A 17536-nucleotide genomic window follows, 5' to 3' on the forward strand; every position below is an offset into this window, starting at 1 on the left:
GAAATTCACAAGACAGGGTGGCTTCAAAAACGCCTGAAGGCAACGTTATGACACAAACAGAATCTTTCTTCTTCTGTTACACAAACTTGACACGAAAAGATGAAAAAAATTATCCAAAACATTTGACTTGGATTTGTAGCCTCTGCAACAGCAACTTCCTCCCCTGCAGGGACTGTGTCTTTGGTTTGTCCGTTTGTCCCGTCCCTTTAACTCCATGTCTCAGCTAAAAGGAGGGTACTACAACCATGAGGGGTGACTTGTCGTTTGCAGGGGGTACTTTAAACTTCCAAGTTTAGGTTTGTTTTTCTTCCATGGTTAAAGAAATAATCTGGAAGATTTTCATCTAAATAAATGTCTGTTAAGTGTCTATCTTTCCCCGAATGAGGTAACACAATGGTGATTGAGCCTACGGCCCACTGATGAAAGCCTTTGCATTTGCAGTATTACAGACTGGGTGTCTGCGGCGCCCAGTTAGTGACGCGTTTTCCATCAGCCAGCAGTGGTTGGTCTGCCAGAGAGGGTAGGCGGAGCTAAGCGGCTGCTTTTCCCGTCTCTGCACGTGTTGCGAGTAAACAGTAATCTACTATGGCTGAACAAACAAAGAAAAGATGGATGACTACAGATACAACTTGAAAATCGTGAAAATCCAAAGAAAAGGCAACAAACTCGACGCTCAGATGAAGCAAACAGTCTGAAAAGGAAAGCGACCGTCAGCCACGAAAATCGCTGGAACCGGAGCTAACGTGGACGCCACACATGCAGCACTGTCTGGATATCTGGGAAGTGTGCTCCCGCAATTACTGTTTATCGCCGTAGGTGCCGCCACAAAGAACGATTACAACTTTAACTACGGTGGCCGACAGGGGGCAAACACACTGCACAAGATTTTCATCAGAGAAACAGGCTGCAAATTCAAAAACACAAACCAAGAAAACAATTGCAAAAGAAAAAAATTGACATGCTCCAGGCCCGTAGGGGGCGCTAAGGGGCACAAATATAGAACATGGACTCATGGTTGAAAGGTAGCAGCAATACAGCTACAAAAATGTGCACAAAGAAGTGAAAATGTAGCCTCCAAATTACCCTCAGTATCATGTTTAACGCTCACTTTGAACCCTCCTCTGGCTTTAGTGTTTTTGTGGGAGGAATTAGCGAACAGTTGCATGAAGCTTGTGCACCTTTAAGTGTGTTGCAGTTGCAGGAGTTTCATGTTTGAGATCAGTTGAAGAACCTTTGATCTCAGAGATGCCTCGAGGAGAACAAAAGTGGACCTTATTCAACACAGAAACTGAAGGGACCATTGTTTTCGGTGATGCTGGCCTGGGATGCTCCACCTTAAAATCAAGGAAAGTACTTAAAGCTTCTTTGCAGCAACATCCATATTTTAAACATCGTCTGTGATGGCTTTCTCATCCCTCTTGCAGACCTACAAGCCTTGATGGTACATCTCATGGCTGCATCGAACTGTTAGAAGATCTGCAGGAGCTCTCTGCACACACTGCAGGATCTGAGTCTCCTCTGGAACAACAGCCCGCTCTGTCCTTCTTAAAGAGGCTCTCAGTGTTGTGAGTACACTCCAGTCTTTTATTGATTTGAACCCTTAGTATGAGTCTAACCACTCCGCTTCGTCACCCTGGATGACAACTTAACTAATCGTGTTAATTTAGGTACAAAGTTTCCCAAAAACACTGTCACGTCCATTCTCTGTACAGGCCTTATATAAAACCTCGCTTCCCTGTAACAAGCCACAGAGGCTGACCTGAAAGAACACTTCCTTCTTATAATTACGATTGATGATAAGCGTTTTACTTCACTGTCACTTAGCAATTAGGATAATAACTTTTCTTGTAAGACACAACACAGTTAGTGTTTTTCTGGGTCATCGAGCTCACAAAAAAAGGTCGAGGCCTGGAAATCCTTTATCTGTCTCTGAATATCCCAAACAACCATTGGAAGTTCAGAAGGCGGTCGCTCCTAAAGGTTTTATCCTTGTCACATGATCGCCGAAGACGTCCGATTTTGGGCGCAAACTCTCAACTGGATTTTCGTGAGCAAAGCTGTGTGTATTCGCTTGTTCTTGGTACTTTTTTTGGTATCAGCACGCCAAAGGTTTCAAGGCATCAGAGCCGATACTTAAAGGGAGCAAAAAAACAATGCAGGTGAAACTTTGCAAAGATCCTAAATTCCCCGCATAAACTATTTAACACGTAACTTAGTGTACAAAGCTAAAGTTCAGGGAAAATCACGTAAACTTTCTGCCTGTGTTTGCACAGATTTCCACCATAGGAGGAAAATCTGCTTGTTCCCTTGGTGATGATGATATAAGTAAAGCATGTAAGCTATAACTTTCAGTTTCTGTCTTCTGTTTGCTGCCTTGTTTAACACACTGTAACGACCGTTACGTCGTCTCTTCTGTCGTCTCTTCTTCACCACGAGGTCTTATGAATCACATTTTCCTCGCTCTTGGCTGTCGTGCGAGCTGATCTCACACTCGTAACCAAATTGACGCCAATTAACCAGATTTTATCTTCTATGTGTCCTGACTGCCGCAGGTCGGTTTGTTTACATGCAAAACATAATTATCCGTCTCCAAAGGCCTGGGAAATGGAAGCGAAAAGTGTGTCAGGATGAGTGTCACAATTCTTAAAAAGCCAGAGGCTGCGTCCAAACGTTTCCGCTGAATGTTTTTGCAAAACTTTTCCTGTAAAAACACATTTGGTGTGATGCTGGGACAACAGAGGTGTTTGTTTGTTCTGTTTGAAAGATACAACTCATGTTTTAAAGTGAGTCCTTGGCCTCATTTCCACTGCATGGATCGTGCTTGGAACCTTGGACCAGTTCTTCATGGTTTTTGTCATAACTTTTTGTCTTATACCTTTTTCCCACCGAAATTAGCGCGTTGACGCGGATTTTTCAGACCGGGGAAGACCCGCTTATAGATTGTCTCTGTTCCCATTGCCAGTGAAGTATCCTCCTTACGGTCTCTTTTCTGCTGCGTCACCATCTGACGTCACAAACACACCTGAAACAGGGTTAGTAAGCAGTGAAGATGTTACGGTCTTTATTGTAGCTTTTACTCAGATCTCTATTATTCAGTCTGTTCATCAAACTCGGCGCAGACAAATTTGGAGCGATGTTTGAGCGCTGCTTGGATGGAGACGGGTTGAATTTGTAGCTGAGATGACGAGGAGTCGCAGAAGCTACCGACGGAGCATAGCATCGGGCCGGAAAGGGGGCGGAGATTAGCGTGTCAACACGGGTTTTGTGTTCCCATCAATGCCGATCGGAGCCGAGGCGATGATTACCCGGGTCTACTGCAGAGTCATCTGAATGCCAATTGTAGGCTTTCCTACAAAGCAAAAAAGCCGGGTGTTAGCGGGGATTTTGGGAAAAAATATGGGAAGAAAAGTAAAGACAGTACCAGTTCAGAGCGAGTAGAGCCAGTGTGGAAATGTGCCATCACATAACCACCCCTCCAGACTTTTAGGGAAGGAGTTTGGAGATGTGATGTTCACTTCTGAGATTATTCCAGGTATTTACGGCCCACAGAATTTCCTGAATGGTTCCTCTCTGGTAGATGAGTTGTGGTATTGTTTTATGCTTTCAGTGGGCGGAAGAGTGCCAGCCATGACAAATTATAAACACAAGTATAAAGGGTCTCTTTGCAGTCATGTGAAGCTGAACAAATGCTGTGAAATCAGGCCAAATTCATCTGAAGGAAAAGCAAACAGCCCTCATATTGAACTCTGCTCTGTCGTGAGCGGGGATATAAGGTGCAGCCGGCAGCTCTTTCAGACAGTCCACGCATACGGAGGTTCGAAGACGCCTCACCAGCATGAATCACATTTTCTTTATCGGCCAAATCGTTGGCATCGTCTCCATCTCCGCCATCCTGCTCTTCCTCCTCACCAAGCTGGTTTGCAGCCAGTCCAGCGTCGCGCAGGACGGCTCCGGCTACGCGGTGCTGATAACGGGCTGCGACAGCGGCTTCGGACACCAGCTGGCTCGGTGTTTGGACAACAGAGGGTTTGTGGTCTTTGCCGGGTGTTTGTGTCCAGAGGGAGCCGGGGCCCGCAGCCTGCAGAGGCAGAGCTCCAGTAATCTGAAGATCCTCAAGCTGGACGTCACCAGTGACGAAGACGTGCAGAAGGTGAAGAAGACTGTGGAGGCGAACTTACCAGAGAAAGGTGAGTGTTACCTTGTGTTTAGGTTTAATGTGTACGGAAGCTCATACATGCCAAAAAAAAGTCCAGTTCATGAATTTTTTTATCTTATAGACTTAATTTTTACAGCAATGATAAATATAATATAATAAACTAAGTGATTTTGTGCAATTATTTGCCTATTTTTGATGCTAATCACTCTTTCTAAAATGTTTACTTATTGTGGTTTAATTCTGACTAAGTTAAAATGTTATTCTCATATTGTTGACACTGACTGTCATCTGTTTTTTTTATTCTTGGTATCAATGGGCTTCCGTAGATCAAGTTAAAATAATACAATTGGAAGAAAGTAATTTAAAATTTGACTTCTTTTTATGGTTTAAACTGACCTACTGTCTCATAATTTTGAATCACCACAAGTAAATTAATTTTTATCACTGCTAAATTTTTTTCCTTGTCCTGGTGTTAATGGGCTTCCATAAACAAACATCCTAATTTTGCTACACCTAGATCGAAAGCAAGGAGGCAAAGTAAACGTATTTAATCTTTTAGATATACTAAGATTAGAGTATTGTTTTTTAGAACTCATAATAAGTTATGTAACAAAATTAATCTTGCAGTTTTGCTTTAACGCAGTCTACACCGAGATCATAGTCATGAAATTGTTACCATTAGCGTTTTGAAACAAGATGGCGGAAAATAGCAATTTGCTGAAACCCGGTACAATTGAAATGTGTAATCCGGTTGCAATGTCCACTGCTTGAACAGCTGAATAACGTATTAAATCCTTTTACGCAAACTTCTGCATGACACAAAAGTGCAAATTGAAATCTCTTTATGAGGAATAACTCGTCAACCTGTGATTTTCATGTGCGGCAGGCCTGTGGGCAGTCGTGAACAACGCTGGCATCTCCGACTGGGCCGAGATCGCATGGAGCACTATTAAAGATTTCCGCAACATGGTCGACATCAACCTGTTCGGCTGCATCAGGACCTCTATCGCCTTTCTGCCTTTGGTCCGCGCCGCCAAAGGTAAGCTCAGAATGCAGCTCTGTGATTTCACATTCTTAATTTCTGTGATGTTTGGGGTAAAAATGAATCATTTCTGTTCCCTGACTCCCGCAGGTCGGATGGTTTTCATGTCGAGCATCTTGTCCTTCTTCAACTGCCTGAACATGGGCGCCTACAGCGTGTCAAAGAGAGGCCTGGAGGCGTTCGCCGACTGCCTGAGGGTTGAAATGGCCAGTTTCAGCGTGAAGGTACGACAACATGCAGACAAATCCTTGTGACACATTTAGATGTGACGCGGATCATGAGGGAAAGTCTGCGGTAGCTGTGATGCCTGGGGGCAAATAAACATATCTGACAGTGAAAACAAATGAACAAACTATTCCTTCATGTTTGTCTTTTCAGAATAAAGTCTGACTGATTCTGTAACTCCACTTTCAGGTCAGCATCATCCAGCCCGGTAACTTCGGACAGGCCACCAACATCGTGAAGATGAAAACAGCCTACGACATCTGGGAGAAGCTAGACGAGGACCAGAAGCAAACGTTCAACCAAGAGTACATCAAGCTAGCTAACGAGTACTTCCTGTCCACGTGCAAGAGCGGGTTCAAGAACGCCGACCTGGTCGTCAACGCCATGCTGCACGCCGTCACGTCCGCCCACCCGAAACACAGATACCTGCTGGTCTCGACGATGGATAAGTGTTTCTTCAAGGTCTTCCCTTTCCTCCCCACCGCTGTCACTGACACCGTGTTCATGCTCAGCTCCATGTACAAGAAAAGAAAGGAAATGCTTTATGCTAAATAGGAAAGACTTCTTTTTTTGTCCTTTTTTTACCTTCTTTTAGAAACACTCAGATGTAGATAAGTGTTTGATGTTTATAAGATGTGTGATTGTTGCAATTTTGTAAAACTGTGTCTCTTTGTTTGAATAAAGTTTGATTTTTATGATGAAACATGCTACGTTTCATTTATTATTAATGTACCTATTACGTGCACTGGTGTATCCATATGTATAGCATATTTACACAGACATAAACCCGCATAATAGCGTAAAAAGTATGCATCACCACTGTACACATACTTCTTGATACAGTAAATTATGGTGCGTTTGCAGAAATAATGTGCAGTGGTTAGCGCTGTCGATCAGGTCAAGGTGTAACCCTGCCTCTCGCCCAATGACAGCCAGGATAGGCTCCAGCCCCAACGCAACCCTGAACAGAATAAGCGGTATAGATAATGGATGGATGGATACATATAAGTGCAGACATCCCAACCAGGAAGTCAGCCTTCCTAATATAAGCAAATGACAGATAAAGAAATGTCCATCATAGGCACCCATACAACAGCAGAAATGCATATAATACATGCTTAATATAACATTTCCAACCTAAATGGTGTCTGTATTTGCCCCATTTAAGACTATTATGCTTAACGATGTCTAATAGACGGTAAATCCCAGTGTTGTGACCAAGTCATCTTTGCTCAAGTCTTAAGTCTCAAGTCATTTGGTCCAAGTCTCAAGCAAGTGCTGAGTCATTTTTTCTTGGGCAAGTCAAGTCAAGTCACAGGTTATGTCAAGTCAAGTCAAGTCGAGTCCTTAGTTAAGGCAAGTCACTTTTTTTCCACCCAAGATTCAGCACTCTGACCTGTAGTATCCGGTCTTTATAAAGAGAAAACACAAGGTGTTAGCAGCTCGTCTAATAATGATATTATTGGCCAGTTTATATAACCTGTTCAAAAAGTATGACAGTGAATTGTATCTGTATTATCTTGGCACAGACGCAGCCATGATGATGGTCTGCTCTGAGACCGTGTTGAGGAGTAACAAGCACGACTGATGAGACTTCTCTTTGGGGGCTTTGATGTTGCGTTGATGTTGTTGTGTCTGTATTACTAAACGCCTGCTTTGTATAGTGTGTTGATGAGCATGAAGATGTCAGGAGGACACTGTTTAAGTTCTGGGTTTTTCCTGAGAGGAACTTCCCTGGAAACTACATCCCCTGGAGGGCTTATTTTTCCGGTTAGCGTCGCACTGCTAAAAGGACGATTAAGTGACATAAGCAGGTCAGCAGATGGTCTGGTAATGCAATGACGAGGGAGGACGCCCTCGTTGAAGATGTTGCATTGCTATTCCCACTGAGATACAGACGTCGCTCAAACCACCAAGTCGCCTTTATTTTGAAAAGTGTGTGCAACATTTGCTCCAGTTTAACGACATTTTTTCTTAACGTACCAACATCTCCTTTTTTATAAACATTCAGTTAATATTTTGTCTGGGCTGAATGCTTCCTGCTGCTGTTTCTGTCCTCCCTGCTTGGGTATGCTTCACTTGTCTTGCCTGTCAATGTTTGCCTGCTAGCTACTGTAAATAAAAATTTGTTCTTTAAGACTTGCCTGGTTAAATAAAGGTTAAATAAAATAAATAAAAGGTGTTTTAGTGGGTCAGTTACCCGCTGAAGAAGAGGTGATGCTAAAATGAAAGCCTAAGTGGGTTATGTTTTGATATAAAACTGCAAGAAGTCATGGGATGGGGTGAAGTAGTAGTTCTTGGAAAGCAGCGCCTCTTTTATGATCACTATGTAACTATGTATAAAAAGTGGATTTCATAAGCAATGACTGTTCAGCTTAAAGCCCGCAGCTACGTCGTTCATCAGGAGATCATGAACCTGTGAGGACTTTCTGATTTATGGAGGAGCAGCAGTATGTCTTCTTTATCGCTTTACTTTTAATATACTACAAGAAAAAGTGTAAAATTACACGTTCAAGCTAATTTTCCACTTCTATTTTAAACGCTGATGTTTCTCGAAGCCGACTGTTTTGTTTTTTTCCACTTAAATATGCTTGAAATTTGACTCGACATCTTCTGACTCAGACTCTTTATTCACAGAAGGTTATACAATCAATACAATTATAAAAATCTGAATATGAAGTTGCTCTGTTGGGAAATTTCAAAATAAAAGCTATAAAACTTAACACATCTGATTTTTGTCTCCTTCTATTCACACAAACATGCCACACCTCTTTAAATATATATTTAATAGAGTTATAAATTATTTCTTGTTTCCCTCCAGTTTGTCTCTAGAACATCCCAGAGAGCCACGGAGGCAGGAAGAGTCCGATTGTCCCGAGCAAGCACACGATGATGAACATCCACAGGAAGATCCGGTCTACAACCATGGCCACGTACTTCCAGTCCTCCTTCACCTGTAGAGACACAGAGACTTAAAATTTATCTAAAAAACAGGGTAATAAAAGTCATCATCACTCACTGAGAAGTCTGCATCCTCGGCTCGGAGATGCTCAGCGATGTAGGTCACCCCCTCGAGGGCCGATACCACCGCAGGAGACAATACAGAGGCCGGTGTGCTCTGGACCGTACCACTCTCCTTGGGAGGGGTGTCCAAGTCCAAGCTGAAGGTGGACTGTCTCTGCGGAAGGATGGTGTAACCCAAACATCGAGTGGAAGGAGGCGAGAGGGAGCGAATCCTCTGCCGACCGGCTATCTTCACCCCAAACCTCCCAAAGTGATCCGTGTGAAGATCGCAGTACTGAATGTCGTCGGCGGGATTCAAGAAGTCGAGATGCTGGCTGCCGTGGCAACAGTTGTCGTCCTCGTAGCCACAGAGGTCGATGTCTGACTCCTGAGTGAGCCACGTGGAGGTGATGTGGGCGGGGCCTGGAGTCCGGACAGGGAGGAGTTTATCAGCGAGGAGACGCCGCCTGAGACAGAAACGTGAGAACAACACCAACATGCCAAAGATCTCAAATGTAGTTTTTGTACATACAGAACCCTTATTAGTGTTTGCAGACAGTTTTAAAGCTCTGCACAGTCCCTCCTCAGACCAAAGCAGCTAAAGATGGTGAACATGTAGGAGCTACATACACACATAAATCCTTTTAAGAGCTGGTGGAGACCAAAATGCAGCAATAAGAGAGTAAACATTTAACTCTAATTGACATAATAATAAAAATATTATTGTTTTTGAGGTGCATGATGTGTTTATAGTCGGCTGTTTGACACTAAGTTCATCATGTGTGCTCACAGCTTGTCTCTGCTGCCCCCAAGTGGACAGAATATGGTAGTGCTTAATGTTTAAATAAAGAATTTATGACTTTACAAGACAGAAAATCTAACCAGAGATTTGAGGCCAACAGTTTCAATACTCAATACTGTGCATTAAGGGTTAGTACTCTGCGCTATGGAGTAATAAAATTGTCACATTTTTTTACCAAGTAAAGACCAAGAGTGTAGTCGACAAAATGTCTTTAGTTTTTGCATTAAAAAAACTACTTTTATAAAACCCAAAACAAGTAAAGAACATGTAAGTCGTGTCTAAAATGACTTTCTATTGACTATAAAGTGTCATTTTTACTTAAAGGAGCAACTCGCCCCTGGAAAAAGCCGCTGTCAGTCAAAGCTGGTGTTCTCTGTAATCGATAGAAGCAATAATATTTGAAATTGGCGCCATAGCTGTGGAGAAAGTTGTACAAACAGCTCGTGGTTTCGCCCATTCTACATTCCTACAACACCCAGCGTGCTTTGCGCCCCTCCCTCTGAAAGGAACGGCCCATCGAGAGACGCTGGAGTGAAATACTACTGTTTCGCTGCAGGCAACGGCTCAGAGCGGGACAGAATCTGAAACACGACGAGAATATACCGGAGGATCGTCTAAAAAATCTTCAGGTCTGCAGTCTACATTTCAAACCTGACGATTTTGAACGAGACTACAATTCCCACAATGCAATGTAACGTGATTCTGAAAATCTAAATGAACTGCATAAACAACTAGATGTTTGTAAAGGAAGTAGTGATTGAGTTAACAAGGAAAGATCTTGGACAAAGCTTCAAACTGTTTACGTCCATCCAATAATGCCGCCCTTCCTGTTCCCTCCTCTTACAGACCTGAGACTGTGCACGGGACGCTTCATGCACAGCCAGCGTGGCACCGCCGACAGGAACAGCCTCCGAACCCATCGAGGCATCCTGTGCGTCGCCGACGACCGGTGGTGCACGTTCAGCACGAACACGGTGATGACGATGGACAGCGTGACGAAGATCATGGTGAAGAGCAGATACTCCCCGATGAGCGGGATGACCAGCGACGTGGACGGGATGATCTCGGTGATGAGCAGCAGGAAGACGGTGAGCGACAGCAGCACGGAGATGCACAGCGTGATCTTCTCGCCGCAGTCGGACGGCAGGTAGAAGACGAGGACGGTGAGGCAGGAGATGAGGAGGCAGGGGATGATGAGGTTGATGGTGTAGAAGAGCGGGAGGCGGCGGATGACGAAGTAGTAGGTGATGTCGGGGTAGATCTCGTGGCAGCAGTCGTACTTCTTGGTGTTGTAGGTGCCCACGGCGTTGACGATGGCCCACTCTCCGCTCTCCCAGTAATTCTGGAAATCAGATGTTTTTAGCCGCGCTACGCTAAAGTCATGTTCCTCAGAGGATAAACCCTACTTTGCTAAACGGGCTAAATTCATTCTATGCGTTCCCACCTTCAGGTCCACCGTGTTCTCGAAGGGCTCCAGGTCGATCTTGGCGCGGTCGTACGTCCAGGAGCCGAACTTCATCTTGCAGCTCTGCTGGTCGAACGGGAAGAAGGTGACGTCGATGGAGCAGGAGGACTTGTAGATGGCCGGGGGCACCCAGCGGACCCGGCCGGTGTGGAAGAGGTGGGCCTTGGTCATGTGGGTGACGGCGAACTCTCCGTCTGCACTGGAGAACAAAGAAAATGAAGGTGTAGTAGATTCATACTCAGGCAAGAAAGAAGGTACAAGATGGAGGAAAAGTTACCGCTTTATTCTCAGAGAAGTTTTTCTTATGAGATTAAAGACGTTAATTTACAAGAAAACGACTTTATCCTTTATTTTCTTCGAATGATACGACTTCAATCAACTTTATTGTGTGAATTTAAAAGTTTAAAGTCTGAAATTAACAATGAAAAACGTACTCCTTTTTATTCTGACATTATCGACTTCGTCCTCAGGTTATATCTTTTTATTTTCTTGGAGATAAATGACTTCATTAAAAGAGAATCTTAAAGGTTTTTTTCTTGTGGAATTATAAGTTTTAAGTCCTAAATTTACTAGAAAAAGAAAAGTTTACAACTTTACTTTCACATAATATCTGAAGGTTTATTTCTTGGTAATTTACGACTTCATTTATGTGAGAATTCTCTCTGCACTGACAAAAAGAGAAGATCTTCTGATTTCTTCTGAATTTCCATTTAAAGTCCTGAATTACAAGACAAAGGCCCAAAAAATTCTGTTTTTTTTGTGAGACTACATTAAAGTGATAATCTCGAAGATCTCAGTTTTGTTCTCTTTGGCGGCAATAAACGGTCATCGTGGGAGCACACTTCCCAGATATCCAGACAGTGCTGCATGTGTGACGTCCACGGTCGGCTCCAGCTGTAACTCTTGATTTTCCTGGCTGACGGTCGCTTTCCTTTTCAGACTGTTTGCTTCATCTGAGCGTCGAGTTTGTCTCTTCTTCTTTGGATTTTCACTTCTTGTTGAAGTTGTATCTGTAGTCATCCATCTTTTCTTTGTTTGTTCAGCCATAGTAGATTACTGTTTACTCGCAACACTTGCAGAGAGCGGAAAAGCAGCCGCTTAGCTCCGCCTACCCTCTCTGGCAGACCAACCACTGCTGGCTGATGGAAACAGATCATTTATTTACATGAAAATCTACAAGATTATCACTTTAACAACTTTGAAAATTACTCGAATATGTACGACTTCATTCCATCCATCCATGTATTTCCTGCAGCTTATCCGGGGTCGTGTCACGGTGGCAGCAGGCTGAGCAAGGTGACCCAGACGTCCCTAGCAACATTTTCCAGCTCCTCCTGGAGGATCCCGAGGCGTTCTCAGGCCAGGTGGGATATTTGATCCCTCCACCTCCAGCTCCAGCTCTCCTTCCAGACATTACTCCAAGAGAATATTCAAGTTTTTTTCTTGTAAATGTACAGCTTTGTTATTTTAGCTTTATTTATGTATACAATGGTCGTAATACGCTGTTGTAGGTTAAGGGAAGTCTGTGTCTCTCCCGGTAGATGAAGAAGACAACAAAAGGACACATAATTAGAGGTATTATCTGGATGAAAGGGACGATTTTTCCCTTATTTCCGTTCAAAGGCTCCAAAGTTTCCGTCTCATCGTGTCTCAAAGGTGAAACAATAAACCTCCAGCTATTTCCAATTCTCGCAGGCAGACATTAATAATTGATCGCCGACACTGCGCTCATGATGCAACCTCGTTTAAACAAGTGCTGAAGGAGGAGAAAGTTTCATCTCCTCCCAGACAAATTTCAGAATTAACACTTCCTCGGCTCCCCGCGGGGAGGAAGCCAGACTGCAAACCGTGTGATGCAACATCGCTGGAATCAGGGTCATTTATTCAGCGGGGTAATTTGCATTTATCACAGATTGCTGTGCAGGAATGTGCAGAAATACTTTGGTAGCTTCACCTCTCCTCTCTGCGCTCTTCACAGGATGAGCGCGGTGTTACGGATCAAGCAGGTAATTGATCACTACAGATAATTTCTCGCTCCACCTGCAGGAAGTCAAAGCCGTGTCCGTTTCAGTGCAGTAATTGTACCCTTTATTTAACAGCCGGAAAATTACAATACACCTTTGGAAGCAGGGAGAATATTCCCCCTTTAAAAGTCAGTATGAAAGCAGTTATTAAAGCCTTTCTCTGCATGTCTACATCTCACAAGAGCTTGGCCATTAAGCATGTACAATAAAGTCCTTACCTACCAATTAAAAGCAGTTCTTCTGCTGATGTGTGATTGTGTGGCTCACTTGTTGTAGAGCACGATGTCGGGCACCCAGATGAGCTCAGAGGGAACCCTGATGGACGTCACGTTGTCGAAGTCGGAGGGTGTCCACTGCAGCTTGTAGTCGGTCCATTCCTGCATGCACACGAGCACAGGTTTAAACTCAGAATACATTATTTATACCACATTTAGTTTGACATGTCAGTCACTTATTTCCGACCTGTTTCAGCCAGACGTTGGTCGTCATCATCTGATTCTTTTCATCCTGTTTTGGAGACAAAAAAGGACAAAAACAGTCCATCTAATAATCCCAGGTTTTATATACATTTGTGTGTGTGTGTGTGTGTGTGTGTGTGTGTGTTATCACCACGTCGATGAGCTGAGCGATGGACAGTCCGAACTTGACGATGACGACGTCAGTGACGTTTCGAGCCGGACGCGTCCACTTGCTGTAGCCTCCGAACAAACTCCTGAAGAGGTCGTCCTCCGTGTGAAGACGAGTCCAGTCCTCGGACACAGCTGACACGGAGGCACACAGAGGTCAAAGGTCACATCCAAATCAAGGATTATTATTAGGAACAAGAAGCTACTTTTTGTGCCATGTTAAGGAATATTTTGGTCTAAGAATTTTCTGTTCTTTCCTCCTTTGTGCTGCTTTTTTTAGATTTGAATCCACCTCTGACTCACAGGTGTCTCTTCTCCTTCCAAACTTTTAAAGGTCTATTCCCCCTTTTCTTTCTGCTAAAGTCAAACATCCGAGCGACTCAGAGAAATACGGCATCCACTCTCCGTGAAAAAGCAATTACCTGAACTTTATTGTTCGTAAAAATGTCACAGATTCCGCCCGTGATCTACGCCCGATTCTATTTTAATTCTTTGTTACGCAGCAAAACTGTTGGCGATACTTGAGCAACACTTAGCCGACTTCCCCAGCAGTCATCGGTCATAATTTCACGCTTGAAATAAACCACTTCAACTCGACCTTTTGTGTCGCATGTGATTTGATTTGTCTCGCAGGTGGAGGCTGCACGTGTTGAAACATCTTCTTCTTCTGCTCACTTCAGGAGATTTTTTTCCTCCTCTCTCTCTGAACACTCAGCTCTGAACTCTGGCAACACTTCTGGCATCGCCGGCGAGCAATTTAGGATTAGCCCGAGCAAGAAACGGCGAGCCAAGAGCACAAACTGTGCAAATGTGTGCAATGCCAGTTCTTATGATTATATTGGCTATTTATAACCCACAAAATGATGTTTCAGGTGAGGCTCTGCCAGCGGAGGAGACACAGATAACATGTTTTAGGGATTAGGGTGCAGTTTGTGTGGCAGGATTTAGCAACACAACACTGACGTCTGCACACAAACTCCTTGTTTTATGAGCAACAAAATTTCTGGTTCAAATGTTTTTTCTTCACACCGCTGCTGCCAATCCTGTTTTGCCCTCTCTACAGCAGCTCTACAAGATACTTTATCCATTGATCATCCATTGAAATGCACTTTTAAACTTAAATATGGAAGATAGGCTCGTGTATTTGGTAAAACATTTAAAATAAACTCTTCCTAATGACGTCAACATCAAATATCATGTGTGTAATTTGTTTATGATTCATTATAAGTAAGAAATACAGCATGGTTACCGGCTCATTCATCATTTGAAGTGATAAAAGTGACTAAACTGATGTTTATGTATCTAAAATGGTCAATAATAATAATAATAATAATATATATCTTGATATGAAATTTGAAACTTCAGGGAATTGATTGATGTTAAAGATGTAAAAACATCTTATTTCTTAAATATAAATGGAAAAGGGAGTGATTAATTAATGTACTTATTGAATGTAATCAGTGTACTCAACTTTTATGTTTATCTGTAATATAATAAAGGCATCTTTTAGTGCTTGTATTCTGTCACTCTTTATTTCATGCACCTTTTTATTACATTTTAATATATTTATTTGTCTCTTTATGTCCAGGCTCCATGTTGAATTTAATTTAGGACTTTTATTTTGGTAAAATTCTTCAAGTATGGTACGTTATTTTACTAAGTACAGAACGAGAAATTGATAATTTGTTGTTAGAGATTGAAAAAATCTAATTACGTTTCCAATATGAAACCAAAGAAGGTTAAAAAACATTGTAAGTATTATAAAGTCAGAATAAAACAGTCTTAAGTGGTGCCATCACTTTGTTAAGAAAAACTAAACATTTCTTTTTTTACTCCTTGTATGAATAATATTGTACATTTTTAAAGGACATTTTATTTACTGTATGTACCCTATGAAATGTTGAATATTGTTCCTTTATGATGCTACAGGACGAAAACTCGAGCTTCAAATATTACAAAATCACTTAGAAATCAACAATTAATCCTGTTAGTTTCTTATAGAAATATTTTAATGTCACGCAGCAGTTAAAAAACAGACTAAAGTGCATGTATGATAATTAGAAGTACCTAAAAAGTGCTTTATTTTTTAATATTTTCGTCGAGAACACAAATTACTAAAGCATATTTTAGTGTAATAATCTAATCTCAGTGTGTGAAGCGCAGCTGTGGAGATTTCACGGTCTCACTCACCGGAGTTGATGAGGATCCAGCAGCAGTAAAGCGCTGTTAAATCTCTTTTCTGCTCCATTTAAAACATATAAAAAAAACTCCAGGTTTAAAAATATGAAGCTCAGTTTGTCTAAAAAGATTTCAGCTTTGTTTTCCCATCGCTAAAACAGTCCGTCGTCTTCTAACAGCTCCAGGGATCACAGTCATAAACTCACTGTCATCAGCGTTTCATCACACGGGGCATTTAATTTGAGATATATGCACAGTTTTCGCCACAAGGCGGCGCTGTCAAGAAGCAGAAGTAGTAGAAGAAGAAAACTTCTTGTTCGGTGGTGGAACCAAGTATACCCGAGAGGGGACAAAAGTAAGAGGTCCCACTCCGCTGGTTTTTTGGTGGCTTGACTCAGAGAGACGGACTACCCGGGGGCATTTTAAGATAATATTTGTTAAGAGATACTGGTTTGTACTACATACGACGCCAATTGGATAATATAATTTTATAGTTAAATTATTTGTTTTATAATCCCAATTTATTGATCTTCTTATTCTTATTAGCCCAATAGCAGACACATCTACAATAAAAACTAATTTCTCTCCGAAAGAGACATGACTTAAAGAGGAAAAAGATATGTCATCAGATAAACGATCGTTTTTTATTTTATTTTAAAGCAACATTTGAGCCAATGATATGAAATGTATGCTTTTTATTCTGAGCAAGTTTCTAAAAGTGCCGAAATGTAATTTTATTAATATATACAAATATAAAAAAGTAAAAAAAATCATTTATATACTCACAGACATATGAGAAATATTTCGAAAAGTAGATATTTCTTGAGTTTAAAGGTTTGTGTTTAAAAGCTGCATTACCAAATAATGTCCACCAGGTGGCGGTAGAGTAACTATTTTGGCTCATTGATGAAAATGATGTTTCAGGTGAGGCTCTGCCAGCGGAGGAGACACAGATGACATGTTTTAGGGATTAGGGTGCAGTTTGTGTGGCAGGATTTAGCAACACAACACTGACGTCTGCACACAAACTCCTTGTTTTATGAGCAACAAAATTTCTGGTTCAAATGTTTTTTCCTCACACCGCTGCTGCCAATCCTGTTTTGCCCTCTCTACAGCAGCTCTACAAGATACTTTATCCATTAATCATCCATTGAAATGCACTTTTAAACTTAAATATGGAAGATAGGCTCTTGTATTTGGTAAAACATTTAAAATAAACTCTTCCTAATGACGTCAACATCAAATATCATGTGTGTAATTTGTTTATGATTCATTATAAGTAAGAAATACAGCATGGTTACCGGCTCATTCATCATTTGAAGTGATAAAAGTGACTAAACTGATGTTTATGTATCTAAAATGGTCAATAATAATAATAATAATATATATCTCGATATGAAATTTGAAACTTCAGGGAATTTATTGATGTTAAAGGTGTAAAAACATCTTATTTCTTAAATATAAATGGAAAAGGGAGTGATTAATTAATGTACTTATTGAATGTAATCAGTGTACTCAACTTTTATGTTTATCTGTAATATAATAAAGGCATCTTTTAGTGCTTGTATTCTGTCACTCTTTATTTCATGCACCTTTTTATTACATTTTAATATATTTATTTGTCTCTTTATGTCCAGGCTCCATGTTGAATTTAATTTAGGACTTTTATTTTGGTAAAATTCTTCAAGTATGGTACGTTATTTTACAAAGTACAGAACGAGAAATTGATAATTTGTTGTTAGAGATTGAAAAAATCTAATTACGTTTCCAATATGAAACCAAAGAAGGTTAAAAAACATTGTAAGTATTATAAAGTCAGAATAAAACAGTCTTAAGTGGTGCCATCACTTTGTTAAGAAAAACTAAACATTTCTCTTTTTACTCCTTGTATGAATAATATTGTACATTTTTAAAGGACATTTTATTTACTGTATGTACCCTATGAAATGTTGAATATTGTTCCTTTATGATGCTACAGGACGAAAACTCGAGCTTCAAATATTACAAAATCACTT

General features: G+C 41.4%; 2 protein-coding genes across 2 annotated transcripts; one reads left to right on the plus strand and one right to left on the minus strand.

Annotated features, from left to right (window-relative positions):
• Nucleotides 1-2881: 2881 nt before the first annotated feature.
• Nucleotides 2882-6057, plus strand: LOC138603688 (D-beta-hydroxybutyrate dehydrogenase, mitochondrial). The gene is made up of 4 exons (XM_069675571.1): nt 2882-4187; nt 5043-5195; nt 5289-5422; nt 5613-6057. Exons 1-4 carry the CDS (start codon nt 3836-3838, stop codon nt 5976-5978), a joined length of 1005 nt encoding a protein of 334 aa, XP_069531672.1. The 5' UTR covers nt 2882-3835; the 3' UTR covers nt 5979-6057.
• A 2194-nt stretch (nt 6058-8251) lies between these two features.
• Nucleotides 8252-15591, minus strand: LOC138603328 (neuronal acetylcholine receptor subunit alpha-2-like). Its single transcript, XM_069675035.1, has 8 exons — nt 15534-15591; nt 13327-13478; nt 13180-13224; nt 12985-13094; nt 10673-10892; nt 10077-10570; nt 8443-8893; nt 8252-8377 (listed from the first exon to the last, which is right to left on the minus strand). The coding sequence occupies exons 1-8, from the start codon at nt 15589-15591 to the stop codon at nt 8252-8254; spliced, it is 1656 nt and encodes a 551-aa protein (XP_069531136.1).
• Between the last annotated feature and the right edge of the window lie 1945 nt (nt 15592-17536).

This window comes from Semicossyphus pulcher, unplaced genomic scaffold (genome assembly GCF_022749685.1).
Source record: "Semicossyphus pulcher isolate SPU_LCO1_2020_fin unplaced genomic scaffold, fSemPul1.0.p SCAF_24, whole genome shotgun sequence".
Classification (NCBI taxonomy): Eukaryota; Metazoa; Chordata; class Actinopteri; order Labriformes; family Labridae; genus Semicossyphus; species Semicossyphus pulcher.